The sequence below is a fragment of the Passer montanus genome, unplaced genomic scaffold (genome assembly GCF_014805655.1).
Source record: "Passer montanus isolate IOZ18808 unplaced genomic scaffold, ASM1480565v1 scaffold10, whole genome shotgun sequence".
In the NCBI taxonomy this organism is placed as follows: Eukaryota; Metazoa; Chordata; class Aves; order Passeriformes; family Passeridae; genus Passer; species Passer montanus.
In genome coordinates this window covers 1,107,307-1,131,402 of record NW_024356505.1, presented here as the reverse complement: position 1 = coordinate 1,131,402, position 24,096 = coordinate 1,107,307, and the positions used below count along the sequence as shown (strand labels likewise).

Below are 24,096 nucleotides of genomic sequence, written 5' to 3'. Positions count from 1 at the left end.
GAACATTTTGATGCTTCCTAGAAGGATTTCTATAGGTCAGATTACAGACAAGATTGGCATTTACTGAATTGTGGTAATACAGCAGTAAGCAATGCAGTCTTCAGAGCTGGGCTTTATATTTGTCTTTTGGTCATAGAAGATAGTGCTTCATGTGCCTAAAGTTACTTAAAGTAATTTAAAGTATTACATAGAATAAATCTTCAGTCATGAGCATAGGAACATTGCTGGAATATGAGGATCCCCTTTGTCTTACTGGAGTTTAGGAGATATTTCTAACTTTTGCTGGTTAAAGTAGTTTGTATTTGTAATGGAATGTGACTGCAGGAGACAAAAAATTTTCACTACAGTGACAAACTTACCTTAACTTGATTTAATTAGCTGAATAACAGCATTTGGTGTAAATGCTATTTCCTCATCTAACCACAGTGTTCAGAAGTCTGTGAGTAGACCACCCTCTGCAACAAGAGAACTTACTTCCTTTGGGAGTGGCTCTTTTGGGATTATGTTCTTGCTTCAACATGCATTGTTTAAGCTGTGACCTCATTGTCAATTGACAGCTATGGATACTTTCCTTTGCTTCATAGTGTTCTTAATGTAGACAACAGCATTAAGGGAAATTATATAATTTTTTTGAACTTACTGGCTAAGTAGAGAACTACTGCTGTTTAGTAAAGGAGGGTGCATAGATGTCTAAAAGTAGCTCTCCCTGCAGAGGTATAATTGCTATAAGCATCACTGGAGTGATACGAGGAAACCTGTGATTCTGGAAGTGACTCCTGGAGGTATTGACCAGATTGATCCTGCAACAAATAAGGTCCTGTGCTCCTATGACTACAGAAATATTGAAGGATTTGTTGATATTACTGGCTATCAGGGAGGCTTCTGTATCCTCTATGGAGGGTTTAGTAGATTGGTGAGTATTAAATCAAAATATCTTGGTATGGTTCTTAGGATATTTATAGCTGCATATTTAATAATGAAGCTTCAACATAGTTGGAGCATAGAAGTATGTGCATCTTTGGGACCCAGTTGTGTAGCCTCAAGGCTTATGGACAGATCCTAAAAGGGAAGGAAATTAGTTTAAACATTTGAGAGGGTATTGATATGGGTTTCGTTATGGTTTTTGGTGTGGGGGGGTTTTGTGTGTGTGTATTGCATGTTTAAGAACTAGAAAGGATGGGATATCTAGTTTTTTAGGCATATGCATGTAATGTGGATGTGAAATTTCCTGTCATTTCTCAAATTTACAGTAGTATGTTACTAATCTACCTAACTGATGTAGGGATTCAATTCAGCAATAGATCAATCAGTGATGCCATTGCCTCTTTAGACCTGTGATGTGATTACTTGGCAGCTTTGCTTGGGAAATATTGCAGTGTAATGTTGGTTCTAAAATCATGATAGGGTTTCTGTGTACTGTGCATTGAACAGCTGAAAAGGATCTTTACATTATTAACCATAAATTAATTTCTAGGTATAGCTACCTCAGTCTCTACTAATAAAATAGGACTAGATGAGGGTTTCCATGTCTTTTGTATGGCAGCATGCTTTTCTTTGGCATAAAATTAGCAATGTTGATCCTCTAGAGCTGCCCTGACCCTGAAGATCACCAGTGGTAGCCCCAATTGCTTTCTCTGGGTCCTCGCTCCTGCCAGGCTGTCAGGGTCAGTTGCCAAGGGTGGACAGGCAGGTCATGCAGACCTTAAATTTAGAGGCACACTAATGTGTAGTAGGGTATCCTTTAGGAATAGCTGCTATAGATTTTCTTTTTAAAGGCAAATGTAAAGTCAGTAGTGGATCTCCTGTGTAATAAATACCTGTCTATACCATGCACTTAGCAAAGGCCAGTCCAGCTGCTGTGAACATTCCCTACTGTTAAGTATATAGCGGAGGATTATTTCTAGAACTGTGATTTTCTTTGGCTGGGCCATATTTTTCACCTGTTAATTTATTTTTTTTCTTGACAAAATTTGCAGCACCTGTTTGCCTCTGAGCAGAGGGAGGAAATTATCAAGAGTGCAATAGAGCATGCTGGCAACTTCATAGGCATCTCTCTGCGGATAAGGAAAGAATCCCTAGAATTTGAGCAATACTTGAACCTTCGCTTTGGAAAGTACAGCAATGATGAATCTATAACATCTTTAGCAGAGTTTGTTGTTCAAAAAATAACACCTAGGCACTTGGTAAGGCTGTCAGACTGAACATACTTGGTTCCTATTAAGTACAGAGTATTCTCTTTCCTAGCATGCCTCTCTCTTGTTTTACAAGGAACCTGTGAAAAGAATACTAGCTCTTACAGAAGCTTGCTTAGTTGAGAGGGATCCAGCTACCTACAACATTGCAACTTTGAAACCATTAGGCGAGGTAAGGGACATTCTTTCTCACTTCCACTTCTTCAAGTAAAGGCTCTAAAAGAGAGCAATTGATAGTATTTGTGAGCCTTAATTTGTAGAGTAGCTAAATAACACTACTTCATGAATGTGAGCCTTGTCCCTTATTTTCAGGTATTTGCAATAGTGTGTGACTGTGAAAACCCCCAGCTTTTCACCATTGAATTCATCAAAGGACAAATTCGGAAATACTCTTCAACAGAAAGGTAACTAGAGCTTCTGTGCATTACAGATTCAAATGGAAGTTGCTACTGTAGCACTTCTAGCTCCTCAGCTTCTATAAACTCTGACCCTTGGAGGGGTAAACTCAAAGCTTTGCTGTGCTAGCAGTCTGCCACTTACAAATCAAGATTTGTTACAAGAACTAATTCTCTTCCATTTACCTTCATCCCAACTTTGAACAAATCTCCCCAGAAGTTGTCTGATGAACATGAAAAGGTGTCGGACAGTTAGATACAGCCTGTTTCTCCTAAGCAGTATAGTTCTGTGTATGCTGTACTTGGTTAAGTAGTATATCTGAAACAAGGGAAGAAAGCACAGTCTAAGTAATATGGAAATGTGAAGGCTGTGAGCCCTTTGAGCTCTTTGCTTGAGACAGTCTTAGTTGATTCTATTTAAAACAACCAACAGAACAGTCCCTGAGTGCACTTGCAGTTGTAATACAGTCTAATCCTGCTAAGTGAGGTTTTGCAGAAAGCACAGGGATGAATTGGCTAACAACATGTGTCACTCATTAACAGATAATCTAGAACTGATCCCATTAGTGAAAGGCTGCAGCTGGCTATACTGGGTGTAAGTCAGCTCACTCCTTACAGTGCATAAAGGAACGCTGGAAGTTAGTAGTTTCTTCCAGAGGTGTAACTGTTGGCAGTAGTCTTAGTAAGAGATTCCAAGTATTGCTGCTTGTCATTATGTGGTTTTTCCCACCGTTTCTCTTACAATGTGTTTCTTTGGCACCACTTCTCTGATATAAATTGTATTTGTGTGTCATTGTCCCAACCCAGAGATTCTCTCCTGGCTAGCTTGTTGGATGGAGTGAGAGCCTCTGGTAATAGAGACGTCTGTGTGAAAATGACCTCCACGCAGAAAGGCCAGCGTTGGGGATTACTCAGTATGCCTGTGGATGAAGAAGTAGAGAGCCTTCATCTGAAGTTTTTGGCTGCTCCTCCAAGTAAGCTAATGCTTCTTATGTGGGTTTATAGTGCTCTTTAAAGCATCCAGATATTGAGTCAGGTACTGAACACTTAACTTTTGATATGTCTTTTTCCAGATGGTAACTTTGCAGATGCTGTGTTCAGGTTCAATGCTAACATTTCCTACAGCGGAGTCCTACATGCAGTTACGCAAGATGTAAGAATAGAGCCTTTACCCATCCTTTTAAGATGTTGCTAATGCAGAAAGAAATTAATGATTGTTATTTTTCAACCAGGGTCTCTTCTCAGAAAACAAGGAGAAGCTCATTAATAATGCCATAACTGCATTGCTCTCCCAAGAGGGAGATATTGCAGCATCTAATGCAGAGCTTGAAAGCCAATTCCAAGCAGTAAGACGACTAGTGGCTTCAAAAGCAGGCTTCCTTGCCTTTACTCAGCTTCCAAAGTAAGTGCCAAATCTCTTCAAGCTTGGAAGTAGTAGATGAAAATAGGCCTTGAACTTCTGTTAGTAACTTACATCTAAAAGTGAGAAATGGAATTCCGTTCTGAAAAGGACTGTAAGACTGTACATGATGGTTTTCAGTAGTATGAGGCTGCCACTAGGCTTTTGTGCAAATTGAGAATCCCAGATAATCATTTGCAAGTAAAGCTGGTTCTTCCTTTGCTAAATACTCTGTCTTGAGGCAAATATGGTTTAATGATTTTCCTAGTGGAAAAATTTTTAACATGTACCTTCGTCCTTGAAGTAGGCAGTTCTTCATTCTCAAAGTATGTTGATGTCATTGCTATCTTCAGTTCAACACAAGATAAAATGGTGTTAGGAGGTTGTACTTCTGTTGTATGTACAGAGTGCTTGGAGTTTGTGTTAAATAACATAAGGAAGCAGAAAAGCTGTCTATTGTTCTGAAAATGAAAGATTCTTTGAAATATTTCTGACTAAGAATATAGAGCAACTGTAATATAGAGAATGACAAGAAGAGTAACAAAAGCACTTAGTCTGAGACCTTTATAAATTTCAGTTTCTCTGTAAATAGTATCCTGTAACTACACAGATACATTTTTTATTTTGATGAATGTGCTTGGGATGATAACAATGAAGTCAATATTTTCCTACCAGGAATCTCAAATTTATGAAAATATCAAGGTATTGGCTTGCTAAATGCAAGAGCAAACCCCTCTTGGCCACTGACTAGATTTCATCTTAATTTTAAGATTTTAGTTTCTTCTCTGATCTTAGTGGTTTTGCTTCCCTTTCAAAAGATTTCGAGAACGTTTGGGAGTGAAGGTTGTGAAAGCGCTCAAAAGGAACAATGATGGAGTAACCCATGCCTCTATTGACATGCTGTGTGCTCTTATGTGTGTAAGTATTAAAATTCAGGTTCTTTCACTTTGGAATATGTCAACTTCAGGCTACTGAAAGATGTAGAAGCAGGGTCTGCCATTCAACTTGCAGTGTGTTCAGACATGGAATAACTTGTTTTACAGTGATTTCTTGCTGAACTTGAAGGAGGATGTGCTTTTTGTGTGTAGAGAGAGTGGCTTTTGGATTACAGCTGTTAGGAACTGAGGTTTGAAATGTTCCTTTGTAGTGAATGCTTTTTTTTTTTTTTATAGCCTATGCATGATGACTATGACTTGAGGCAGGAGCAGTTGAACAAAGCTTCCCTTCTTTCTTCAAAGAAGTTTCTAGAAAATCTACTAGAGAAATTCAATTCCCATGTGGTAAGTCAAATTTTGGAAACAGATTTAAGCTTCTTTAAGTGCCTTTCCTAATTGCAGTGAAAATGCCTTTGTCATACTTAGATGTATCTTTAAATGTATTTGCACCTACAATTGAAAATGCAGCTCTGTCTGGCACTGAAGTTTGTTCTAATTAATCTTGGATCTTGACAGGTAGGATGTAGCTGTCAATACTGCAGAATTTGAATGTCCTGGAACAAATGTTTGCATGTTTAATATGGAAACTGGATGTTTCTTTAAAGTAAAAGAATAGTGTAAACATGGATTTGTGGGATTAAACTAGATGAAAGTATTTTGAATCTCTAATATGCTTTAGAAACCAATTATTTACCAGGGTAGTGCCATACTCAGAGTAATGGAATATTCTAAACCTGTAGTTTTTGTTTACAGACTATTTTAATGCTATGACAGGGAAGAGCACCTTCAGCATCATGAATACTCTCAGAGACCATTGTACCTGAGTTTACATACCTGTTTTCCTAATTTCAGGATCATGGGACAGGTGCCCTAGTAATTAGTTCACTTCTGGACTTCCTGACATTTGCCCTATGTGCTCCATATAGTGAGACTACTGAGGGGCAGCAGTTTGATATGTTGTTGGAAATGGTGGCATCTAATGGAAGAACACTATTTAAGCTCTTTCAGGTGAGACTTACTTTTCACTATTATTAGAGGCTTCAGGTAATCAGTGAACATAATTATTATTTTTTTTTATTGAAAGACAGATTTGTCTTCAGCTGGTTAATGTGCCTGAATCTTTTCGGTCTTGGTGAACGTTTTAGTGGCCTGTTATTTTGCCTTCAGATATCATATTGAGGTGATAATTCTGTGGGTAATGATATGCCAAATCATTGTAGAATAGACTGTCTAGGACCTGTTTCCAAAAACACAGTAAAATACCACTTGGACTTTAGGATAGATTCAGCAGATGCACAGATCTTCCCCTGACTGGCAGGTTTTCTGCCTTTTTGTTTCTTTCTCAGTAAATGAGAGTTAAAAGAGCTAGGAAACAAAGAGTAACATCCTCTTCAGCAGTAAACCTGTAAGGACTGTAGCATTTTTAGCCAAAACATCAGTGCCTTCTTACTGTAGAAATAGTATTGTCTTCTGCTTTTGATTAGTGTCAGCCAGTTTCCTCAGCATTATTTCAGCTTCTCTGATATATGCTGCTGCTCAGTGCCAGGAATTCTGTCTGGCAGTTGCATGAGAGATGCTTGTTCAAAGACGTAGGGGAGGAATTCTTCTTAAGGCTAGTTTTCACAAAACTGAATTGGAGGTAGAACAGCTATGTACATTAGTTAAGGAAACTGAATCACAGAAGATCTAATCTTCAGTTTTTGCACTTGGATAATTTTTTCATTAACGTTCTGTTCTAGCACCCTTCCATGGCAATTGTGAAAGGAGCAGGTTTGGTGATGAAGGCAATAATAGAGGTGAGATTTTTATCAGCGTTAGCTGGGATAGCATGCAAAATATGTATTGTCTATTTTGGAAGTGCAATTGCTTACCAAGAGAAGTTTGTTGTATTAGCTTCTCAAAGTGGGGAGTGGGGAGGGGGAAGTTGGAAGGTGAGGAACAGAGCACCTGCTTAATTGTGAGTGGTTTAATATAGCAACTTGCTTTATCTTACACTGGGGGTTTGGAAAGCATGTGAGTTGGGACATTAGATAGTGCCTTGCATGTCTTCATACTGCAGTCAAGATTTGGCTGTAAATGTTGTATGTAGCTCAGCCACATTCCTCAGAGCCACCAGACTTCTCCTGCATGTTAGAGGGTATCTCAAGGAGAAAAGGCCATATTTCCTGGGATGTTTTTCCAGATGGAATAGAATTGCGTTTAGGAAGCAGTAGTGTCCCAGGGCAGACTAGTGATGTCAGCCCTTGTTCTTGCTTTGGCTTTAAGTTTCCATACCACATAATGTGTGGGCCAAGCCCATACTTCTCAAGGGTTGCTCATGATTGTTGCAGGGTGATCTTGCTAACTGATTCTAGACACTTCCTGGGTTGAAATTCAGGGCTTAAGTTAGTGCTTCATTGTATCACAACAGCTTATGCATCTGAAATCCATCTAGTACTTTCTTGGAATGGAAGTGAATGAACACTTGAAATAGAGGCATTCCAGATATTCAAGTTTCCATTGATGTACCTGATAATGTTAGCTAAAAGTTAGTATGTTGTTTATTAGAAGTCCTATAATTTAGACAAGTAAAAGTGCTGCAAAAGCTTTTTCTTATTCATTGCAACTAATGTATCTTGAGTGAGTAGCAGTCTTACCCATGTGGCTGTTTAAACTGAGCATCAGCCATTAATCTTAAATGGTTACTGCCAGCAGAAGTCAAGCAACAACCCATGTGTGGCTGCCATTCTTTGTTTAGTTCTAATTTATAATTGCAGTGTGAAAATGGTACTGCTATTACAACCTTCTGATGTGTGGTGGGAGGACAGGCATCCTGCCCTCTTCAGTTTTTGTCCTCACAGATGTAACTACCAGTTATCTGGTCCATGGCTTTGCTACAGCATTGAGCAGTTGCTGTTGAGAACTTTCACTTAAAATCTATCTTACTCTAGCTTCTGGTTTTTGAATATTAGTTGGTATAATTGATGGTCAAGAAGGCCTTGGAACTTTAGACTGAGATAAAAGCAGCTTAACTAAGATTCTTTCCTTAGTAATCATCTTGCCCTGTTTCCAAAGGAAGGAGACAAAGAGATTGCTACCAAAATGCAAGATCTTGCCCTCAGTGAAGGTGCCTTACCTCGTCACTTGCACACTGCTATGTTTACAATAAGCACAGATCAGAGGATGCTTACAAATAGGTATGTCCATCTCACTTGATATATCATGTTTAAAAAAAATTAAGTAATGGCCTAGCGAACATTGTGAGGTCAAGGAAGAAAAGTTGCAGTTCTTCAGGAGAATATTTTCTTTAGTAGCTTGTATGTTTTAGTAGGACAAGCTTCAGCTGAGACTGCAGCCACTTAACAAACCCTCGATTATTTTTTGTTAAGGTGGGCTTGGGTTGGTTACTCTTTAATGGCTCAAGTTTTGATTTTTATTTCTTTTAATTTAGGAACAGAGAAGGCAAGTAGAATATTTGGAACTTGTAAAAAGTTTCAACTTGTACTGTACAACTGTATAAAAATGGGTGTGCACATCTCAGACACCTTGCATGCAGTTAGGATCACCCATCCTATCTGAGAGACAAGTTTCTTCACAGAAGTTATTCCCTGAATCAACAGTCAGTAGAACTTGTGATCTCTGAGAGTATGCTGTGGAGGATGAGCAATAATTCAGTTAATTCCACCCAAATACAAGATTATAGAAGCTTTAGTTGTGAATTCCTGACGTGCTTAGAGTTGCTAAGGAATGTAGGGACAAGTGGAGCTTGTTGCCACTGTGTGTCATCCAGGAGAGAGCGGGTATGAAACCATCTGTCATGCTAGTTCTGTTTGGTGCTACTACTTACCATGTGCTTGTAGCAATGCTTCAGTTCAGCGCAGTAGAATCCTAGTGACAAATGTTGGCAGAAAGCATCAGTTGGCATAGAAGGCAGGCTCCCAGAAAAGATATTCTAGTAAATAACTTGTATTAAGAACTTCAAGTAGAGCATGTAGCAGTTCTTGATGGCTTCTTAACTTCAGCTGTAACTTGAGGTAGGCTGGATAAACTACACTTGATTATCAGCTATTTCTGCTCTATTGCTCAAGTGTTCTTTGAGGTCTAGATGTAAAAGCATGTGCTGCTACTGTTCCACTAACTTCACTGGAACTTCTTGAACACTTTAAAGCATGCTAAGCATATCCTTGAACAATGTAATGCTTTGTGCTCTTACTCACTCAAGAGCACGAAGCTCTTGCTCATCTTCATTTCATCAACATGGTAAAGGTGACAGTTTAGTGGTTTAAAAATCTGTTTAAAGTACTAACTTGCAGTTTGTTAATTCCAATGGCTTTTTCAGGCAGTTAAGTAGACATTTGGTTGGCCTCTGGACAGCTGAGAACAAAACTGCTATGAATTTGTTGAAACGTATTTTGGTAAGTAAAAGCAGAATATGGAGTAGCAAAGAAATAAAATATGAAAGCTTGCAGTATCAAAATTGGGACAGTCTTTATAATAAACATACTTGCTTTTCCCTTCAAGGGGAAGGTCTTGCCTGGCAGATCAGCAATCTGGCATCTGCTAATTAAAGGATATTGATAAGATTCAAAGCATCTCATACTCTAAAAATTTTGTTACTTCCGTGACACTTTCTAAGATATTTTGACACAAAACATAAAAATAAGGTGTGTTGAAAAGAACAAAAATGTGGGACACATTGTAAGCATGTCTCTAATGGTTTTTTTGTGCCAATATGAAATTGAGGTATTAAAAGTGCTATCCACGCTTTCATGCCTTGCCTGTCCAACTTTGTTTGATTGTAACTTGGTTAAATCTATATGTTGTTCGTTCATATGCTGATCGTTCATATGTTCTTTCACCCTTACAGCCTCCTGAATGCTTCTTGCTTAAGTTACTTCAGTAAAGTTAGTTCAACATAGTTAGTTGTAAGAAATTATCCTATCTGTTAAATTACTAGCTTTTAATTTCAAAATAGCAGTTCCTTCATTTTTGGCAGAGCAAACTGTCCTGAACTTGAACACTGTTTTAGGCAAATCTTAGTCAAAAAAGACTGTCTCATCTCTAATGTCACATGTAACATTTAGTTCATATCAGAGGATATGGATGGATTCTGGTATTATTTATCTCTCTCAGTTATTGCCCTGGGATCAACTTGTCCTGCATTCTTTAGGTGCATTAAGTGCTGCTTTAAGAAATTAGATATAGCCAAGAGTTCTGCTGCGCTGAAGCCAGTAATATGTCTCTGTTGAGCAGTTCTGTTGAGGATGGTGGCATTTTACTACTCACAGAAAATAAAATGCTGTAGCTTTACATACTTACTTTAGAGTAGAATATAAATTCTGTTTTAAAATCTCTGATTTAAAGAAATTGTTATTACCTAATGTGATGGTTACTTACTTTAGAGTAGAATATAAATTCTGTTTTAAAATCTCTGATTTAAAGAAATTATGTTATTACCTAATGTGTTCTTTTCATTAGCCACTTGTGTGTTTACATTGGTTTTAAATGTTTTTAGCCACCAGGTTTGCTGGCATATCTTGACAGTGCTGATCCTGTTCCTGAAAAAGATGCTGATAGAATGCATGTTAGAGATAACTTAAAAATTGCAACTGTAAGTAATTGTAGTTGTCTTTCCTATTCCATTATATAGATGTGTTGTCTTAGTGACTTTTCTAGTACAGACACTTGACTGCTGCACTGACCTGCAGCAAAGATAACCCACAACTGAGTAATTGCTTTTATTCTGTAGGATCAGTATGGCAAGTTCAATAAAGTGCCAGAATGGCAGAGACTGGCTGGAAAAGCTGCAAAAGAAGTTGAGAAATTTGCCAAAGAGAAGGTGGATCTAGTCTTGATGCACTGGAGAGATCGAATGGGCATAGCTCAAAAAGAGGTAAAAGTATTTGAAAGTATTTTTTAGAGTAACTTGACTAAGTCACAGTTGAGTGTCAGAGCACACACTCAAATAGTAAAGAAGTGTTGTGATGTGAGAGTTCTCCTTCCTTTTAACAAACTCTCTACTGCTTACTATACTTGGTTTAGAAATAGGATCTAGGGAGAATGTAAATCAGGCAAATTAATTCCTTCAGCATATGTATTAAGCTTTAGCCAACTGTATCAAACTTTATTGTAGCTTATATGCATTTCTTGTAAAATGATTATACAGGAGAAAATTTCTTGAAATGTGGCAAAACCAGTTTTTGAGGTATATTTAAAAGAAATGGAATGTTCTTTGCATTCAAAATTATATGCTTTTCACCAGTGATATTTTAGTTGTAGAACCTTCTTGAGGAATCATAGAATAGCCTGGGTTGGAAGGGACCTTAAACATCATCTAGTTCTATTCCCCAGGCCATGGACACCACCTTAGGATTCACTTGAATATAGGTATCTCAGTGTGTGAAGGGCAACACAAGACTGTACCTAAGGTCACGATTGAGACTGAAGTCATAAATAACTGTTTTGGTCTGATATTGTAAGAGGAGAGCTTAAGAATTGCTTGAGTCTGTTGGTCTCATTTTTCTTTTAATTTCATTGCCATATTTAAAATGGCAAACTCTTTCAATTATGAGGTTCCCTTAACTTTCTTTATTATATTGACTAAGCTTGTTTTTATGCATTCTGGAAGTGAGACAGTCTGTTGTGCAGGCAAGGAAGGATGAAAAGCACAATGCAAAGTATTGAAAATGCCTGTCTTTGTACTTGTTCTGATATAGCAATAAGCTTTAATTTACGAAAATCTAACTCAAGTTTGATGTAGAATGTGGTGCAGAAGTTTGGCAGTAATATTTGTAAAATAATGGTGATTGAGGTTCAAAACAGGAGAAATGAAGAAATGTGAAAAACAGTGGAAGGTCAAATTGCACTTTAAACAACTTGTCTAGATATTGAGTTTAAAGAGTCATTTTTCTATGTGGAGTTCTGAGCTGTATCATTTCACAGTAAATGTGTGCAAGTTAGCTTGGAAGATGTAGCAAGTTTGGTGTTACCACTTTAAATTACTTCAGTGACTCTGGAGTGTTAAATGTGTTTTTCTTTTTCTTCCAATTTTTCTTCATAATCAGGACAGAAACAATATGGTGAGTCTGTGAATCTCTTGTCACTTGTGTGGACTCTGTTGCTCAGACTTCTGCTTGCATGTGATACCTCATGTAGATGATAACAGTGATTTCATGCTTCATCGAAATAGGGAATCTTTCAGTGACCAAGTCAGGCTTGGTTTTATCTTTGTGAATTCCTGTAGTTCTTTCCTTTCAAGGGCAAAACATTTTTCGTGTGAGTTTTCACCTCCATCAGCTTTGGAGCTCATGAATTCCTATGGTGGTGGGAATTAAGCTTTTCTCAGGGATAACTTGCTTCTAAACAAATGATGTGTCAAACAGCTGAAAGTTTCTCTGGCATGATTTAACTTGGTGCAAATAACACTTGTGAAAGTCTGCTGCTGCTACTCACTAGAAAAGGAGACATTATTCATTAATAATAAGACTTAACTTAGTATGGTTTTTGAAGGAGTGTAAAAAATATAGCCTTTTATTTTAAAAGGGAAAAATGGAAAGTATCTGCCTCTACTGACTTACGAAATTTGGTTATTTTGCAGAACATTATGCAAAAACCAGTGATATTAAGGAAACGGCGCCAAAGGATAAAAATAGAAGCAAACTGGGATCTCTTCTATTACAGGTGAAAATACTAAAGTTAATGTGGTGGTCTCAGATACAAGTTTTTATCTGGCTGGATATTTTTGTTAATATCTTCTGAGTTTCTGTGACTTCCAATTTCTGCCTGCCTTGAAACAGTGCAAGTGTTTTGTAACAGCTGCTTACTAGAAAACCCCTAAGCTATACTTAAGGATTTCACTTGTGTTTAGGCAAAGGAGGAATTTAGAAAGCTTCTAAAGTATCATCAAACCACATAACTTTTTCCCTTGAGCCAAAAGGAAGAGTAAATAACAAACTGCAGGTGCAAATCTGTGTGGTACTGAAGGCCAAGTGAAGTAGCACTGGAAAGCATTGTAGTTGGATGGTACCTCAACCTGTAAGCTACTCAACATGTTGTAACTTGAATTGGAGCATGAGCTTAAAGCAGGGCAAGAGAAAGCACATGGATACTGGATTTCAAGTAGTGCCACAGGTCCTAAATGCAGCTTGCTTACCTGTGAGTTCTTACAGCTGTCGAAGTTTACAAGGGAGGGGCTTCCATCTGAAAAAGATACATCACTTTGGCTAGAGCCATTGTGTTAGACTAATAAAGCTTGGCTTGACTCGCAAACTATGTAAGCAAGCTTGGAAAAATTCCATTAACTGCTTAATGTTTCTAAATGTCAAATATAGTTGTATGAAAGGAAGATCTGTGTGCTTCCAAACCTTTGATAATAAAGTCCATTCTCGGTCTTTGGATCCAAAGGTTGTGTTGGTAACTGCTACTCAAGAATGTCCACTAACTGTTTTGTAACATTTAAGGCATCAACTTCTATTTTACTGCATAAGCTACATTTTATGTTGTTGTTGGTTTAAAACACAGCTGGTATGTGCATGTCTGCTGTGCTGGATTGTTTTCCTGTAGCCCTGGCTTACAGTGCATCGCTTGCCTGTCTCCTGGTCATCAGCTACATGCAGGTGGCACACTGAGTCCTAAGGGATGACACAGGCATGCTTTAATCTAGGCTGGACTCCATGGCTATCAGAACAGTATGCAAGTGAACAACTGTAATTACTGTAGCAAACTGGAGACCACTGCTCTCTGCCTTCTACTTAAGGTCCATTAATGCTAACGAGGTCCCCTAGCTTCCCCTAGCTGAATCTTGTCTGCTTTTCAGATAATGTTTTGAGGAGTTTAAACTATGAAACTTCTTTCTTAGATTTGTTCAGGATCATGCTAGATCAAACTTGATTTGGAACTTCAAAACACGGGAAGAACTGAGAGATACTCTCGAGTCTGAGATGAGAGCATTTAATATTGACAGAGAACTTGGTAGTGCTAATGTTATCTCGTGGAACCACCAGGAGTTTGAGGTAAATGACCTACCATAGGACAAACTGCATCTGTAAAATATGTCTACTTGAAATGTCATTTCTCTCTCTAATGCTACGAGTGAATCTTGTGTTGATGATCTCTGACTGCAAGCTGGAATATTTTTGGGTTATGGAATCAACTGCTAAGGCTCAAATCAGTGAACAGGTGCTACTCTCTAGTGTCACTGGGCAAAACAGCCTCTTTAACTTAACAAATCATGCTGTACAGATGAAATGCTTATCAGAACCTGTGGTGTATTCTTGCATTAAGAGTTGGTCCTTACACTGTTGTTTATTGTCGTTATTTCCTTCACATTTCAGTAATCCTGTGTCTTAAATACTGGCTTGCCAAATCATGAATAGGTTATGGGCTAAAATACACTGCATTGTAAATTTCAGATAAAGGTCACTGTCATCCCATTCTAGGAACAGCAGTACCTAAAGCAAAAAAAAACCAAACGTGGATGCTTCTGCAAAGCAATCAGTATGGTCCTGATTGGCTTTCTCAAAACATCTTGCGAGATGTTTTCAAGTAATGTGCTAATAAACACTTCTTGTACTGTTCTCTTATCTCCAGTATTGTTATGGTTCCACACAACAATGTGGTTTTAATTAATGTGTAATGCTTAAGCAAAGCACGGCTACTGTTCAATTCAACTTCAAGATATTCCTTAGATATTCCCATTGCCCTCCTTGTTAGAGTATGGCTTTCTAGTGACATTGGAGCTGAGAACTGTTAGTGAAATGAGAACAAACTTGGTTTGGGTAATTTCTCACCTGGCTACTATGCAAATCAGGAAGAACTGCAAGACATCAGGATAATATTTTATGAGAGAGCAATTTTATGTATGCAATTTATCCCTATCATACAACTACAGGTTGCTTCTTACATTGATGCAGGAAATAGCTAAGACTGGGTTTAGATTGATATTTCTTGCACTGGCATTTGTCTTTCAAAGCTTTCTTCAGGTATAGGTCAGGCACAGAACTTCCATGTGTCACAGTGTCTGCTATCCCAACTTTTTAGCACTGGGACAGAACCAGAAGTACAGACTTGAAATTTAGTAATAGGACTTCCATGTGTCACAGTGTCTGCTATCCCAACTTTTTAGCACTGCAAACTGGGACAGAATCAGAAGTACAGATTTGAAACTTAGTAATGCAGACTTCCCCCATATACTCTATGCTCCTGTGTGGCTTTATGCTGCTGGAATGTAGCAGTAGCATTCTTGCAGCTACAACCCAGGATACTTCGGGACTGTATTGAACAGCTGCTGTCTCACGGATTTGCTTTTAAATAGTAATGAATATGTTATTGGATTATGCTGTAAGTATTTGAACTAGATAGTGGTGACAAAAGCTTTTCTATCAACTGTGGGACCTGTCACTTTGCCAAGGGTGATGGTGGCTTGAGACTCCTCTGAAAGCATACCACTTAGTGGGATATCTTTGTATAATATGCTGTGATCAAATCTGTAGATAATTTTGTGGCCTCGTGACAGTAATCTGCTAACTATAGCTAAGAAAAACCACTGTAGTGTAGCTGTTGTTGTATGTTAGAGGTACCTCTAATTGAAGTGTTTCCAAATGCTTGTTACCACTGAACATTGAGGCATTTGTTAAATTTAATGTAGTTGCTCTGAAGTTAATGATGGCTTTTATTGTGCAATTTTACTTCAGCTTCTTGTTTGGTGAACTGATGCCTCTAGGGTTTTATTATCCAGCACAATAGCAAGTATAACTACTAATTATGTCATGCTTGTATTTCATACTTGCAGTAACATTAAGTGAAATACCTTGCAGTGGAATAAATACTTATTAAACTTGAGTCACTGAATGCATCACATGTTATACAAGTTTGGTTAATAAAACCGGCTGGTATTAGAAACAAGTTAGTTAAAGGCTGGAAATAGAAATTTCAGTATGATGGAAAGCTTCATTTATTCAGGGGGCCAGCAATAGCCAGTGACTTTTATTCTGTAGATGTGTGTTTCTTTAACAGAAAACTCAGATTTCAGTTTTCCTACAGCTTAGGAGAGGTTGCTAACCTTTTTTAGTTTTTAGGTGCAATTGAGCTCAGTATTGTTATGCGAGCAACAACTTACTGAAGAAGAAACAGTATATATGGTTAAGTAAGGTGTTCTGTGTTACAGGTAAAATATGAGTGCCTTTCCGAGGAAATAAAAATAGGGGATTATTATCTAAGATTGCTGCTGGAAGAAGATGAAACTGAAGAGAGTGGAGCAATCAAAAGATCGTGAGACATTATTAAAACCTTATCTCATTCCTAAGGCCTGTGTTTGTTTTCTTTTCTAAAATCTCATTTCTTTTTTAGATATGAATTCTTCAATGAACTCTACCATCGCTTCTTGCTTACTCCAAAAGTGAATATGAAATGCTTATGTCTGCAAGCATTGGCCATTGTTTATGGAAGGTGTCATGAAGAAATAGGACCGTTTTCTGATACTAAGTACATTGTTGGAATGTTAGAAAGGGTAAGAATTATTTTAAATTACTGGGTATAGCAGTTAACATACTGCTAGTCCAACATATGTTCAGATCCTTCAAGTTACTGTGAAACCCAGATTTTGGGTTTACAGATTGTGAATACTTTTTTCCATGCTGTCAAGAGCTGTTCTTAGTATCTCCCTTTGTTTCAGTTTCATTAAAGTTTTACTAAAAAAACCTGCTGATCATAGAGGTATTTCAAACTAGTCTCTTTAAGGCCACCAAAATGCAGATATAACTTGTGCTTGCTTTTGGAAAATGCAAAAGCTTTATAACAGGAGAATCTTCTTCCATATCACATTATTTCAAAGTACTGACGTTGAGTCGTAACCCCAGACCTAATGAAATTAATAGTTTTAGATGAGCACATGTGGTGGTAAATTTGTAGTAGTAGCTGCTTTGTCTATTAAGTGTCTGTTAAGTTATGTCTGACAACTGATTCAGCTTGCAAAAATAAATTTCCATGCAGTCTGAAGGAGTTCTTTCCTTGCATCAGCATAGTTTGTGGCTGTTGCAAGTGAAACTGAACCAGGGTGGTCCCTTGTTATTTTGCCTTGAGCCTTGATAGTCTCACCAGGGATGAAACACCAAAGACTCTGTCTGCTGGTTAAAAGGATTCTCTTTTTCTCTGGTGCTTGTTTTAACTGGTTCACTGGGAATCACACTTAGTCCTGATAGAACAGTAGACTTGTCAGAATAGTTTGATTTGATCCAGGGTTTGATCCAGGACAACAACAGTGCTAGAGGGCAACAAGGCATTTGTTCCTCAGTGGCAGAAAACTGCCTTTATTAGCATGAAACTTAACACTTAATAGTCAATAGTTTTTCTGGGCATGAAGAAACAATATGGGGCTTTTCAGTTGCAACTATGTCGACTTTTGAAGGGAGTTTCTTGTATGTACTATGAAACACTAAGTTGTTCTTTTCTGCTGAAACAGTGCACTGACAGGCTTGAGCGGGACAGATTGATCCTGTTCCTCAACAAGCTGATCCTCAATAAGGTAAGGTGGACATGTACACTTAACAGCAGTTCATCAGTCTGTTGACTGTGTAAAACAGTCTGAAGTAGTCTTTCAGGGTTAACTTGAACAAAAATTCAAGTATTGAGGCAGTTTTAGAACAATGTTTATACATCTTTCTGGAATTTGAGAGCTGTTATTTACTGGTGAGAAAGCTGATGGAAATATGTAGATATTGTGGTGATTGCACCAAATTGAGTCACTTTAGAGAATGATTTGACCTTTTTTGTGGTCACTTCTTACTTGAATAAAACTCTGCAATGCTAAATTGCAGCAATGCTTATCTAGAAAATGCTTTTGGTAACTCGGTTCATTTGTTAACAGAGAAACGTGAAGGACCTTATGGATTCAAATGGTATCAGAATCCTTGTAGATCTTCTTACTCTGGCACATCTTCACACAAGCAGAGCTACAGTCCCTTTGCAGGTACAGAGCCTTTGTTTCTTACTACTCATATGTTGCTCTGTGAAAGGGACAATTCTTAAAAAAATCAATGTACTTTTCACATTTCCTGTAGAAATGTGATATTTGCACTGTGAAGCTAAAGCTCTTCTTGTAAACATCAACTTTTAGAGCAACGTGATTGAAGCAGCACCTGATGCCAAGAGGGAGAGCGAGAAAGAATGGTACTTTGGCAATGCTGACAAAGAAAGGAGCGGTCCTTACAGCTTTCAAGAGGTACCTGTCAGCTTCAGACTCACAACATCACAAACTATGTGTGTCCTGGTGACTGGGTGTGTTTCAAACAGTGAGAGGGACCATAAACAATGCTAAAGAATGTTCTCCAACTAACTCTTTAAATAAGGATTAAAGCTAGATAAGAGACTTGATGTGGTGCCAAGAACTACAGCCTTTTTGGCAAGACTTCCTACCTGTCCATGCCTCAGTTAGTTTTAACATAATCAACACCTTATTCTTCATGATTCTATGACAGAGTTATAAACACATTGAAATGTCATGCAACTGTAATAGTCTGCTATATAACAGTTAAAAGCTTGTCATGAGCACGAGTGTTTAGGAGCAAAGGTGGCTCTGAATGCTGAATAAACTAAATTCGTCTCTAATCTTGCAATAGATGCAGGAACTATGGAACAACGGGAAGGTGACGTCCAAAACTCGTTGCTGGGCTCAGGGTATGGATGGCTGGCGACCCTTACAGGTCATCCCTCAGCTGAAGTGGTGCTTGCTTGCCAGTGGCCAGCCTGTGTTGAATGAGACTGACCTTGCTACACTTGTCCTCAACATGCTCATCACCATGTGTGGATATTTTCCCAGCAGGTAGACACAGAAGGGGTTAACTTTATCTGGCAGATGCATGAATTAATAAATCCTGTCTTAAAGCTTTTGTTAGAAAGTAGTACATTAAGGAACTCTATTAAAGAGCCTTTTACATGGTAGTAATTAATTCTGTGGGCAAATGGCGAGTTTGTAAAGGAGACAATACTAATATTGTGAAAGGGACTGCAAGAATGAATGCACAAGCTATGTGCATTTCTAATGCTATAGACAGGCTCTTGTTTAACTTAAACAGAACTGCTTTAATGTAGGACACTAAACCACAGTTACCAAGTATAACAGCAAACTTTGAAGTCAACAAACAAAGACAAAGAATGTGGCTTCAGTAGTCTAATACTTATGCTTAATAAAATTGTTCATTCTTGAAAGAGAAAAGGCACATGTATACTTACTGCTGTACTACTGCTGTGCCTTTTTTAGGGATCAAGATAATGCTATTATAAGACCTCTGCCTAGAGTGAAAAGGCTGTTGTCAGATAGTACTTGCCTTCCTCATATCACTCAGGTAAGTAACTCTTCAAAAATGTACCTAAATGAGTAAACGTTTGACGTACTCTGTTCCTCATGTGAATACTTTAGGTGGGGCAAACCCTCTACCATGTTCCTCATGTGAATACTTTAGGTGAACAAACAAAGGAAACACAAACAAAATACAATCAAAGAACAATTGTAACATTGTGCAGATCTCTGACCAAGCAGTTGTTAATTTCATAGGGTGTTGTTGCAAATTTTGTCCTTTTCAGCCAATATGTCTTAAAGAAATATTTTCATCCTTGGAGAAACTGAAAAGCCACCTGGACATGGTCTTTATTCACCAGGTCTAGATGATCACATTTATAGCAGAGGGGTTTGACAAGATCATCTCCAGAGGTCCCTTTCAACTTTAAATGTTTTTGATTGACACGTGTTGTTTTTAGGCTGAAGTATTCTTTAAATGTAATACCTGTAAATTTCTGGGTTGTCCCAATAATTAGTTAAAACTTCAGTTTTGGCTAGATGACTTGCACTATTTGCAGCTAATATAAATGCTTGTGTTTGATTTCAGCTATTACTTACTTTTGATCCTATCCTGGTGGAAAAAGTTGCTGTATTGCTCTCTCATGTCATGCAAGACAACCCTCAGTTACCTCGTTTTTATCTGAGTGGGGTATTCTTCTTCATCATGATGTACACAGGTTCCAATGTACTTCCTATTGCAAGGTGAGGAAGAAGAACAGCCATAAGTACCTCTTCACCATTCATGCTCAGGACTGCTGCTCTACATCTCTACATGCTCTGGGGCATATGGTTTGCCAGAACCAATATGAAGTTCTTCTAGAGGAGTTGTCTCCACATGATCTAGTCAGTCACTAAAAAGTGAATTTCTTATCCTTCCAGAGAGGGAATGATGATACAGTTCTAGCAGTACAACTGGGCATGCCTTACTGTAGAATAAGCCATTTACAAGCACTAAAAAGCAGTAATACAGGCTACATGTATGCTGATGTAGCTTTTGATGGTAGGCAACTATTGAAAGAGTTTAAAAATTTTAAAACTTTCAATATTGAAGCTTAAAACAGTTAAATCAGTCTGTACTGCCTGATAATGCACTGCATATGCAGGTGGCTACTGCTATTCTTGTCAGTACTTTTTTTCTAAGTGCAATAGTTCATAAAAAGCTGTCCTACAATTCCATTTAAGTCTCTTGGACAGTGAAATGCATTAGGCAATGATTGCATGCTTCCATGATGACTCTGGTGTAATAGAACTGTCAGCACTTAATCTAAAATCATCCTGTTTCATCCCTGCAGTGATGATCTAACAGTGCAGAGGTTGTCTGTGTCTCTATCAGCATCTTTTTGTGTGGGTGTAGAAAACCAGCTTTCAGGAGTAAGACTTTCAAACTGAAATGATGCACATAAGGCAGCCCTTATAACACGGGAGTGCTTAACTGGGTGGAGTTCCCAAGGATTTAGTGAGCTGAGTACATAAATTCTTACAAATGTTGCAATTACTCTTTTGTCTGAAAGCAAATGTGCAATACCTGCCGTCTGGACTGTGTTGGTCTGTTACTATTCAAGGGTACCTAAGTATCAAACAAAAAGAAAATAACTGCGGTTTTTCTTCTAGGTTTTTGAAATACACACATACAAAACAAGCTTTCAAGTCTGAAGAAGTGAGTAGATTGCATCAGTAACTACCTCTGTTTTCAAATAGTTTTGCAAACTACCTGTAGATGTTTTAACTAGAATTTAACTATTATAAGGGAAAGGGGGGAGAGTTTTTAGGTATCAAATTAGTTAGCAAGACAGAATTCAATTAACTTTGAGATGACCATATGATCTCTTCTGTAGACAAAAAGTCAAGATATAGTTCAAAGAAGTATACTTGGACATATTCTTCCTGAAGCAATGGTGTGTTATTTAGAAAACTATGAACCAGAAAAATTTTCTGAGATTTTCCTTGGAGAATTTGACACGCCAGAGGCAATTTGGAGCAATGAAATGAGGTAACTGTTTTCTGTCAGAGGGACAAATAAATCTGAACTACAGGTTGTCTTGAAGAGGTATTTGACGTTCTTAAAGAAAGCTAAAAATACCTGGATTCCATGGCTTCCTCTTGTTTGCCTTCTGCAAGGGCAATGTCCTGCATTGCAGTCTGCTTCAACAATAAATAACCAGTGCAAGGGAGAGCAGAATTGGCAGTGGGAAGGGGAATATTTCCCTTAATGTCTTGAGTAAGTTACTTCTCTGAATGGAGACTTTATCATGTATGTTAAGTGTTTTATGCTTACTCATTTATATGTACTTTTTTATTACCAACGCCCATCTCTGTAATATACCCCTAATATTCCAATACATATTAGGGCCTTGCAGAAAGTAAAGATGTGTTGAGAAAGGTAAAATATTACTTTTAATTGTTTTTAATACACTAATTTTCATGGTGTTTAAATAGGTCTCTAATAGAATAGGACAGAGTCCTATTTCTAAGGAAAACCTTTTCAGAAGAAATCATTGAACACACTTGTGAGTGAGGATTAAGGACTGCTGGGCAAGTGTTAAACTAAACTTTCTAACTTTTAGGCGCCTAATGATCGAGAAGATTGCTGCTCATCTTGCTGACTTTACTCCTCGTCTTCAAAGCAATACAAGAGCCCTCTACCAATACTGTCCCATCCCTGTTATCAACTATCCCCAACTGGAAAATGAGCTGTTCTGTAACATTTATTACCTCAAGCATCTTTGTGATACACTCAGATTTCCAGACTGGCCAATTAAAGATCCAGTAAGTAAAAAGCATTTTAGGATTCATTTAGTTCTTGATCTTTCAGTCCTAAAAGTTAATAAAAAACCCTAAAATATTAACAAAATCAAGTGCTAGGTTTGTTGCAAGTAATTCCTTTATTGTGAATTTTGGCCCACAAGTAAATACATTAAACCATACTTTATCTTCAAGCAGCTTAGTGTTCTTTTCACATAGCAACCTCATAAGTGTATCCTTCTTGTGGTGACTACTTAAATAACAAAATCAAGTATCCAAGAAACTTCAGAGAGAGTGAATCTTATTTTGGGGGCAGAGAGAGGGAATGGAAGTCATGACTTTGGGGTTCTTATTTGTCCATGCTGCAAAAAAACTCGCTAGCATGTCAGTACATTAACTGAGGAGATCTTTTTGATACAAGGCTATAGACTAGATCTGTCTAAGCCGCTTTATTTATTAATGCAGCTTTTCAGTTTTTTAGTAGATTTGAGGTGCTTTTGAGGTCTTATTTATGTGGTTCTCCATCTTCCAGTTTGACTCTTAGATAGTCATTTTAATTTCAAGGTGCTTTTACCTTGAATAAAATACAGGATTCATTAGTAAAACAGCATTTTATTAAAAATAATGTATACTGGTGTCAGCATAAATAAAATACTAATAAATTGTAATTCTTGAGGTTAAACTGTTGAAAGATACCCTAGAAGCCTGGAAGAAGGAGGTGGAGAAGAAGCCACCTACCATGTCAATAGATGATGCTTATGAAGTTCTTAACCTACCCAGAGGACAAGGCCAGTAAGTTGTCTTCAGGATTTAAAGTTGTATAAATACTTTTGTATAAACTCCATGCACTGAGCAAACTGAAGTTTCATATCTCGGTACTTGGAAGGAGTTAGTGGTACCGGCTTGGTCACGTGTAGCACCTGCTTCTTTCACAGTGAAGGATTGCTTCACTAAAAAGAAACAAAGCTTGGAAGTACAATTCCAGTGTTTGAGAAAACAATTGTTAAAGTGTTTAGATAAGCTGAAAATGGGGAAAAGAATGCTCTGAGCTTTCCTCTTTTAAAGGACAAGCTTTAACCATAGTGAGCAAAGAATATAGCAGAACTTGAATATGTTCAGAGGAGCTTTTTTCTGTAATCATCCTTCTCCCTCCCCCATATTGCCCTTTTTCTTGGTGATTATACCCTTAGAATTTTTTATGTCCTGTCTTGCCACTGGTTTCTGACTTCAGGTCTCTAGAAGTGAACCAATAGCAGTTTGTTTATCCTTCAAGACCAGTGCACTTAACTGCAAATGGTGAAATACTAACTTTCAACACTTGTAGCTCATTTGGATACTTCATTTATAATATTGAGGGACTTTGAGCACCTTGAAAGTATTAAAATACTTTCAATCTTCAAAATTTCTTCTTATTGTGACCACACAATTACCCCCCATTCAGTGTAAGATGATGAAGCAGGGTTTTAAAATGGAAATAGGAGAGCTTTGTAGTTTTCACTCAATTGCACTTAGTACTGTTTTCAGAACCCCAGGCTGGTTTTGCTGGTTTTGTTGTTTTAGGGTTTTTTTTGTTATTAAGTGTAATTGATGGAACTTGTTTTATTGCAGAAATGATGAAAGTAAGATCAGGAAAGCCTATTTCAGGCTGGCTCAAAAATACCACCCAGACAAGAATCCAGAAGGCAGGGTATGTACAGCACAAATTTATGGTGTTAATAAAATGGGAACATATTCAGCTCTTACGTATGTTAAGTATTTTGAAATGCACACTTGATTTGTCTTTCTTCCTTTTAAAAGCTATGCTCTAGGTGAATTATAAAATAAAGATTCATTAATGCTAGAGATTAATAATATAATTAATACCATTCAAGGATTAAGGATTTCTACAGTAAACTGGTGTAGTCAGATCGGACTCACGTCTCAAAATGTTCTTGTTTAGAGAGTTACACAGGACCTAAACAAGCTATTTTTTTCCCTTTCAGAGACTGGGTTTGCCCATTCTCACAGTCTTACTGCTTTTGTCATACTATGATTGACTTAAAGTCTCTTGCCTAGGACAGAGTTCAGGAGACAAAAGAAAACTAATCTATCAACCAGTGTTTGGAGTATTTCCTGAAGTGCA

The 24,096-nt window shown here is 37.7% G+C and overlaps 1 protein-coding gene across 2 annotated transcripts in view; it reads left to right on the top strand.

The window, feature by feature from the left end:
• Positions 1-24,096, top strand: part of DNAJC13 (DnaJ heat shock protein family (Hsp40) member C13) — a 58,286-nt gene that overhangs the window by 14,639 nt on the left and 19,551 nt on the right. Inside the window, exons 6-36 of one of the 2 annotated variants that reach the window (XM_039705127.1) lie at positions 713-913; positions 1,977-2,183; positions 2,269-2,364; positions 2,505-2,596; positions 3,395-3,561; positions 3,661-3,740; positions 3,820-3,989; positions 4,805-4,904; positions 5,159-5,266; positions 5,774-5,929; positions 6,661-6,717; positions 7,976-8,097; positions 9,240-9,315; positions 10,416-10,511; positions 10,650-10,793; positions 11,965-11,979; positions 12,498-12,580; positions 13,758-13,911; positions 16,065-16,168; positions 16,247-16,406; positions 17,358-17,420; positions 17,763-17,864; positions 18,012-18,116; positions 18,514-18,716; positions 19,155-19,239; positions 19,780-19,934; positions 20,844-20,889; positions 21,068-21,222; positions 21,797-21,998; positions 22,651-22,766; positions 23,583-23,661. In XM_039705127.1, the coding sequence (XP_039561061.1) occupies positions 713-913; positions 1,977-2,183; positions 2,269-2,364; positions 2,505-2,596; positions 3,395-3,561; positions 3,661-3,740; positions 3,820-3,989; positions 4,805-4,904; positions 5,159-5,266; positions 5,774-5,929; positions 6,661-6,717; positions 7,976-8,097; positions 9,240-9,315; positions 10,416-10,511; positions 10,650-10,793; positions 11,965-11,979; positions 12,498-12,580; positions 13,758-13,911; positions 16,065-16,168; positions 16,247-16,406; positions 17,358-17,420; positions 17,763-17,864; positions 18,012-18,116; positions 18,514-18,716; positions 19,155-19,239; positions 19,780-19,934; positions 20,844-20,889; positions 21,068-21,222; positions 21,797-21,998; positions 22,651-22,766; positions 23,583-23,661 (3,699 nt within the window). The remainder of the gene's footprint in view (positions 1-712; positions 914-1,976; positions 2,184-2,268; positions 2,365-2,504; positions 2,597-3,394; positions 3,562-3,660; positions 3,741-3,819; positions 3,990-4,804; positions 4,905-5,158; positions 5,267-5,773; positions 5,930-6,660; positions 6,718-7,975; positions 8,098-9,239; positions 9,316-10,415; positions 10,512-10,649; positions 10,794-11,964; positions 11,980-12,497; positions 12,581-13,757; positions 13,912-16,064; positions 16,169-16,246; positions 16,407-17,357; positions 17,421-17,762; positions 17,865-18,011; positions 18,117-18,513; positions 18,717-19,154; positions 19,240-19,779; positions 19,935-20,843; positions 20,890-21,067; positions 21,223-21,796; positions 21,999-22,650; positions 22,767-23,582; positions 23,662-24,096) is intronic. The other variant, XM_039705137.1, reaches the window with a different exon arrangement.